The following is a 7,829-nucleotide window of genomic DNA, read 5'->3' as shown; positions in this document are numbered from 1 at the left end:
TATAATAAAGTGATAAGCTAAACGTCTTCTTTGATTATGTTTTATAATGACTGTTTTCTGTTCTCCCTAAATTATTTCATATTGTGACATCTGTATCCACAAACAATGGTAAAACATCTCCCTCAAACTATCAAACTATTCACGGCCTGATAAAAACCACCCCCCCCCCCCCCCCCCCCCCATAAAAAAGGAAGCATAGGTTTTCAATTCTTAACAAATAAAGGCATGCTGTTTGATATACGTTCAGTGAATACACTAATATTTCATCCCCTGCATTTATTTATCAGGAAAGACTAAAATCATTTCAAACAGGATGCCAGCCAGATAAATTGTTTCCCAGCAACAAAAACATGTACCAAGACAAGAAAAATCAAGGGCTAATATGACTGCCACAGTACAGGACAGGAAGTTGTTTCAGACACTTAGACGGGTAAAATCCACAAGTAACTACAGCTGTTGCATGAATATTATTATTTGAGTTAACAGTTCATTAGAATTAGATGTTTTTCTTTCTCATTCTCTCTTGCTTCCTCTCTATTTGTTTTGTTCATTCACACTTTAATGATTATTTTTTCCCCAGTTGAATTAAAATGAAAGGCTATATTGTAAATGTGTGGAGCAGCAGTAAAATTCATTCATTACATGACATGCTTAGACTTTTAAAGATTAGCCACTCAGAGAAAGTAATCTGCTGTTAAAACCTGAACGAGCAAATAAAAACATACAGCTACTTTTATCTGAGATGGTATGATATTTAACTACTATCACAGTCTGTTTACATTTGTCTGAATGCCAATAGCCATACGTATCATGCCTCAGGATTTAATAGCCATTTAACAATTCTTATACCACTGTTGTCAGATTTAGCAGTGATAGGCTCGCTGTAATAGCATTTACCTTCATGTTCTATATTTTTTAGAATGATAATCATCAGCCAATATTTAATACTAAATAGTTTAACTAAAAATATACTGTACTATGAAACTTACCATAGATTGTCAGCAGATTTGCATTGTGCACTGTAGTAAGTCTATGGACCACAATCTATCAGAGTGGTCATGCTGTTCTGATCCATAGAAATTTGTGGTACTTCCAAAAAGCATCTCCAATCCTTACTGCTGATTATGCTATGCACTCCTCCATCTTTGTAAGCTTCAATGCAATGATTTTTGAGTATTTTCAAAATTATAAATTACTAGCCTGTATTTTCTTTAATAAAATGTAGAGTAATTATTTAGAGGACAAATAAATGACTAATAATATTGTGTCTACCTGCCAGAAATTGAGGCAGCAGATGAGTGATGAACACAAACAAAAAATAGCTTTTTCAATTCATGTTTTTATTTTCAAAAGTGCAAAAGTATAAAATACCTATACATACACCTTACAAATACTGTACATTTGTTTCATAATCAAAAAGTTATTTACAGATTTCCTGTATTTTTGAGAGATTTTAATGCAAATAAGCAGCCAAATGGGCAAAGTATGTGAACATTTCATTCCAATGCTTTCAGGGTTGACTTTATGGTGAGACATTTCATTTTTAAACTTCCGTCATTTGTAAAAACACACACATTAAGTAATCATTTCTGCCTATGTTTGCTTCAGAGGCAGAGTGGTTTTATGTAAATAATATACTGGCACAGTACTGACAATTTGGATGCATTTCTTCTAGCCAGACAGAGTGTGTGGGGGGGAAGGAGTAGTTATGCATTGTTGTAATTGCAGTAATACACGGCTGTGCTGGCATCAGAGAGGACGGAGGAGATGAGGCTCTCCGGAGCAGCCATGTTGGGCTCGTGGCTGCCGAAAGACAAGCCAGCGAGGTCCGGCCTCACGGAGGAGTTCAGGTACTGCTCAAACTCGTTCCGGTCCACGTCTCCCAGGAGCTCCGACTGGTGCATCTGCTCCACATTCTCGGCGGAGTGGGAGTCGGGTGGGGGCGAGAGCTGTCCACCCTGGTGGCCCTGGTGGCGTTTGGGGTTGCCAGAGTTGCAGTGCTGGCTGTAGTACATGGCCAGGGGGTTTGGGCAGCCGACGTAACCAGACAAGGACCCGGCCTGGCCTGCCTGCTCGGCTGGGGGCAGATGTCTGTGTAGCAGAGGGTTGCCGTGGTGGTCCTGGGTGGGATACTCTGCGGCGGCCTGCGGGTGGTACGCATATGTGGGCATCATGTGGCAGTCTTCCTGGGCGTGCGGAGGGAAAAAGACGGAGTCGTTCTCCACAACATCCAGGGGGGAGGTGTCAGGCGTGGGCAGGTTATAGGACTCAAAGTGGGCCCCCATGCCCTGGGGCTCTCTGTAGTGGCCGAGCTGAGACAGCTGGCTCGGGACCTGGTAGCTGTGCTCGTGGTAGTTCACGCCCAGACTTTCCACACACACCCGGCCGTCGCTCCCCAGGCCTGAGCCCTGGTGGTCAGCCACGCCGTGCACCAGGAAACCAGAGTCCAGCCTCTTGATCCTCTTAACCTGCTTCCTCCGTCTGGGCCGGTACTTGTAATTGGGATGGTCCTGCATGTGCTGTACCCTCAGGCGCTCAGCCTCCTCCACAAACGGGCGCTTTTCGGTGACCGGCAGTGCTTTCCAAGATTTTCCTGAAGCACAAGAGCAAAATTCTGGTAAGATTTGGAAGAAGTTATGTAACCTGGTAGGGTGTTCTAAAAGAGCTCATTATATTACAGATGACTTGAAGATTATTTAAAATGTCATTATTTAAAATGAAAATTACTTTAATTGTGGTCGTGCTAATATATAGTATCCAACCAATGTAATTGAGAGTAGGCCTAGTATATGTAGTCTGCTGGTAAAACTCTTTTTTTAATTTTTTTTTAACAAATATAATACAATTCTAGTTTAAACATAAGCTAGAATTCAATCGCGTATACAAACATTATTATTTTTGTATTACTGGAAGTGCAATGTATTGCAAAGGTAATGTGCTCATTTGAGTTACATATTCTTCCGTAGAACCAGTAAAAAAAAATTTTTTTACCAGTACATTTAGTAATATCGTGTTACTTTACATATAATCAAGCCCAACCTTTGCAAAACGGTCATCCATGAACATACATTTAATCGTCGTTAAGCTTCTGGTAAAATTAATCTCCATGTTAGCAACATTTTACGTTAATTAAAAATACAAAAAAAATATAATTTCCGATGCGCGCATATCAACTCCGTAAACGAATGTATTAACATTCAAAATGTAGAATATTGACCTCTGTGGTAGATGTGATATTAGGCAACTCACCTAACATTTTACTCAACTCCGCGTTGTGCAAATCAGGGTTCTGTTGTGCCAGACGCTTGCGTTCATCCTTAGCCCACACCATGAACGCATTCATAGGTCGACGGATCCGCGGTTCGCTTTTCCCTCTGTTTTGATTCCCAGAGCCCGTAGAACATGATTCGCTTTTAATCTTCGCTTCCCCCAAAGGACTGAGCGGGTCTGTCCACTGACAGTGTCCAATACCAGGCATCATGATTGACATCGCGCACCTTGCCTGGGTCTGATCGTCACTTGCATACCCAGCATCAGGACTGCTCATTTCTGTCCAGCTCCAAGCTGCTGAGACTGAACAGCAACTTTTTTGTCTGATTTGAAAAAGGAAAACGCGTAGCCTGCAGTAAAAATACGGTTAACAAATGCTCGTAGCTAGTTAAAAAATTAAGACAAAACAGTTTTAAAAGGCTCAAGATAACTGTCAACTACTCATACCGATTTTATTTGAATAGTAGAAGTCTCTTGCGACGCGTAGAAAACCAGTGGATGATTTCCCCCGGCAGTAGTAGTTTCTATTCTGCCTGTCACATTGTGAGGCTTGAGGTACTTTAACAGTATCAACAGCCAATCACGGCGAGTGGGAGGGTCTGTTCCAACAAAGGTGTAAGAAGTTGGAGTTACTCCGCATGTTAACCATTTCGGGAGCGTTGCCCCCTGTTGAGACACGTTACAAGTTACAGTCCGTTCGTGTATGAGGGAGGGGGACTGTCCCCGGCTCTCTCTAAATGAACCAATCCATATTATTTCAAAAGAAGCCGAAATATCTAAGCGAACCGAAGACCGTGATTGTTTGGTTGTGATTTTTTTTCAGCATCAAAGAATAATAATTTCCTCGTGCATTGATAAGCATGCACAAAAACAGCCACTCAGTCAAATCTGTTTTGAACCTTATAACAGATTAGTTTTCGTGGAAATCAGTCTCCTCAAGATGAAACGTGGAATGTCGACACATTGAAAGTAGTTCATAAGCTTTTCAAGTATTTTCGCCAAGAAGAGGCATATATTGTGCACCTGGTTGTACTAGCCTACACTAGATGAAAGCTGCATCCAGTGTCTTCCACATCAGTTTGCACCCTTTACCATGAATGTATCGTAGACAGTACATTAGTATTCAAATACTTAGCGCACCTGTTGGTTTCGTCGTAGGAAACATTGTATACCATTTGCTTATCGGCTATAGACGTAGCCCTACTATGTAACTTTTGTATTGAATTTTTTTAATTTAATTATCTTAATTTAAGGAAGTCGGTGTACGTGTTAGAAACTTGGAGAGACCATGTAGCCCTGCTTGTTTATGCCATTTTTTCATGCCCTCATATCAATATGCCGCTGTTAATGCCGTGAGAATGAGGGGGGGCGAGATTGGGCTACTGTTGGATGGACCTGGTAACGGAGAACAAACACTTTGTTAATTAAGGAATATATATAATAAAATAAATAAAAAAAGAAAGGTACATTTTCAGTCTACATTTGCAAACAGTCGAAAGCAATTAAATAAACATTCGCCTAACACTCTTTGTTGTCTGTAAAGAGCATCACACCTCCTAAAGGAATAAAAGGTATGTTGATAGTTAAGGCATTTTTGGAGATAGGGACCATTGGCGCCTACATTAATACTACCCCACGCCATTCTCACCTTTTAATGATTCTATGTATATTGCATTCCGTACAAGATACCGTCAGTTTATCCCATGTGCCAGAACCTGTCGGCGACAAGTTTATGCGCATACACATTGGTCTATGCCAACAGATTTAAGTCACAGATTTGGGAGAGAGTAGCTTTGCCAGATCTCAAAATATTTCTGTCTGCATTCCAATCGGCAAGTTGTCAGTAATGTATGATTGGGTGCAGGACTAACTGCCAATAAGCAATCAACGCAAAACAGTCGAGTCAGAGTTCCTCTTTCTGTGGAATGGAGGCGATCTGAAACATTCCAATAGCCTGTTGCAGCTGAACCTAAACTCAATATATTATGCATAACCTTAATGAATTTGGAATTGTCTCTCCTCAGGTAGCATCACAAAGGGTTTCTGAGTCATCTTTCACCCTAGTCCTGATAGAAGCAGGACATGGGGTAATGGTGGACTGGGTTGGAGTGGGGGTTGGTTAAAACAAGCAGAGGGAACAATGGAAAGACACATCAAAGTCTTCTCACAAGTCAGCCTTGCTACAGGTGAAGATGGGGTTAAAAAGTCGATCCAGGAGAGTTTGTTCGCATCATCTCGCCTCCTGAATTCTGCCTTCCTGTAGCTCAGTGTGTGGGGCATTGGGCTAATCTCTGAGATCTGAAAGGAAGTCTTATACATTACCAGGAAAGTAACATTATCAGTCCTCCCGTCTATTTAAGAAAGGTGACTGTCATCTTTGAGAATGTTAAAGAAACAGACTTTTATATATAATTTGCTGGAGCCCTTTCATATTCATATGTATATGCAATGGAAAGAGAGGAGGAAATGACTGCTCACACCACAGTAGTTGAAGGTGTCCAAAATGTGGCTGTATATGGTTCATCATATGGTATTATCAAAGTGCATTTAAATTACATGTGCAAGTGAGCGAAACATTTGCAATTTCAAATGGTTATAGCTACAGGTATTTCATATATATTGATGGTTTATTTGTATGAAATAGTACATGGAACTAGTGTAACTTAGTTCTGTATAGCTCTATAAGCAGTTTCCCCCTGTTCCCTCAGATGTTGCAGTTGTGTTTAGGTGGTCAGGCCGGTGAATGGTAGTCACACACACATGCGCACACACACGTATGCACACGCACATTCACACGTGAGCAACATCCCCTGAGCACGTTCTCTGGCCATTGGGGAAATTTAGTGAGATAAAATGCAGAACAGTTATTTTTAGAAAATGAAAGGTGATGCTTCTACCATACTGTATGTTCATGTCACCCTCAGCTGATTGTCATGAGACCAAAATGAAAATCTTTGTGTTTGACAGAACATTCTGAATTAAATTGTGCACATATTTGATAGCTGAATGTTTCCTCAAAGTAGTATTTCATAAGATATCACTGAGGGATTTTTACATATTTTATATGTATGAATATTATTAAATACAAGCATATTTAAGTCTGTAGTAATTTCAAGTATTGAATTTTTTTATTAGATATTTTTATCTGAGATATTTGCTACAAAACCTGTCACAACAAAATCAAATAAATTACAGGAGAATGATTTGATTGCATGGTTTTCTGCATGATCTAAATATAGAGAATTTCTATAGTGGTCAATCAAGTCTCAAAGCATATGGTGACTGACAGTTGGTTTAAAAAGCAGGGGCTAAAGAATAAAACCAATAAAACTTTCCACTAAACCTATAAACTATTTATTGGTGTTACAAATATAAGAATTAATGTCACACTGCAGTTTAGATACTTTGAGTATTGTAGGAAGTGGTTCAGTTTAAGTAAAATCAGTTCTCCCTTTGTGGTATTTCCCTGATTAATCTGAAATGCACACAACACCTCACTGATAATGCAGTGCAGTACAAATATATAACTGTGACATTATCATGAGTTAAAAATGTAAATGTATGACAGGTGCAATGTAACTGACTGTAAAAACACAATTCCTATTTACAGTAAACACGAAACCACCCAATGCCATGAAGCTAAACAACAACATCACTTACTAGTTCATATCGAGTGTAAGGTTGAGAGACAGAATATGCTTTCAGTACAAAGGTACAGATTCAGTATGGGTGCAGGTATAGACTTATGAGGGTAGCAGACGGTGGTGAGAGGCTGTTTTGTTCTGTTCTTGATCAGTTGTTCATCCCACTCGTCAGTGGTTTATCTGCAAAATGTTTCATTCGAACAGAAGATACATTTTAAAGCTCATTTTCTAAACTTCCCATTTCTGAATTGAAATCAAGTTTTTGAAAATTGTGTCAAAATATGTTTCCAAGATTACAGGCCCTTTGTTTACTTGTCTGTTTATTTATTTTCCATCAATTAAAACCTAGACATGCAAAAAGACATATAACACACTCACACACACGTGCACACATGCACGCTGTCCTGTTTTTGTGGAAATGCAAAGGGCACACTCATTCTGTTGCTCATGACAAGTTCCTTTTAACATGACATTTTTCTCTGGGCCCCATGATCGCCCGATGAAAGACAGCCTCTGATAGGAAAAGAAAATAAGAGGTGAGAAGTCTCAAAGTGATTTAATCAGCACAGTCCAGGTGAAGAATGGTGTCAGCCATGCCCAGAAAGCCCAGTTTTGTGTGTTTTAATAAGATGCCATGGACAAAGTGACACAGCTGTTTGCTACCATATCTGAGCTATTTAAATGCCGGCACCCGTTATGATCATAGACTCAAAACAATCAAAGTGAGTGGTTTGCCTCTTATCAGGCATAGCAGAAGCTAACCTGTGCGGTCTCTCTTTGCTTTGCCTGTCTTCAAACTGTTCCTGCCATCAAACATGAATGCCGTCAAACGCAATGTCAGGTCGACACGGCGTCTCCATCAGGTCAAAGAGGAATGACAGAAATATGAGTTCCAGTTCGGCAAACCGCCTTCGT

The 7,829-nt window shown here is 40.1% G+C and overlaps 1 protein-coding gene across 1 annotated transcript; it reads right to left on the bottom strand.

Moving 5' to 3' along the window:
- Positions 1-1,323: 1,323 nt before the first annotated feature.
- Positions 1,324-3,820, bottom strand: sox17 (SRY-box transcription factor 17). Its single transcript, XM_064332917.1, has 2 exons — positions 3,250-3,820; positions 1,324-2,593 (listed from the first exon to the last, which is right to left on the bottom strand). The coding sequence occupies exons 1-2, from the start codon at positions 3,545-3,547 to the stop codon at positions 1,707-1,709; spliced, it is 1,185 nt and encodes a 394-aa protein (XP_064188987.1). The 5' UTR covers positions 3,548-3,820; the 3' UTR covers positions 1,324-1,706.
- Between the last annotated feature and the right edge of the window lie 4,009 nt (positions 3,821-7,829).

Source organism: Anguilla rostrata, chromosome 4, assembly GCF_018555375.3.
Source record: "Anguilla rostrata isolate EN2019 chromosome 4, ASM1855537v3, whole genome shotgun sequence".
Taxonomy (NCBI): Eukaryota; Metazoa; Chordata; class Actinopteri; order Anguilliformes; family Anguillidae; genus Anguilla; species Anguilla rostrata.
The sequence above is the reverse complement of the archived record's forward strand: the minus strand, read 5'-3'. Positions and strand labels throughout refer to the sequence as shown.

What these genes read in the sequence shown, in the direction of transcription:
- sox17 (XM_064332917.1), bottom strand. Translation starts at nt 3,547, where the DNA reads ATGAGCAGTCCTGATGCTGGGTATGCAAGTGACGATCAGACCCAGGCA. An exon ending in GGAGTTGAGTAAAATGTTAG is followed by an intron (nt 2,594 to 3,249) that starts GTGAGTTGCCTA and finishes CTTGTGCTTCAG; the next exon opens with GAAAATCTTGGAAAGCACTG.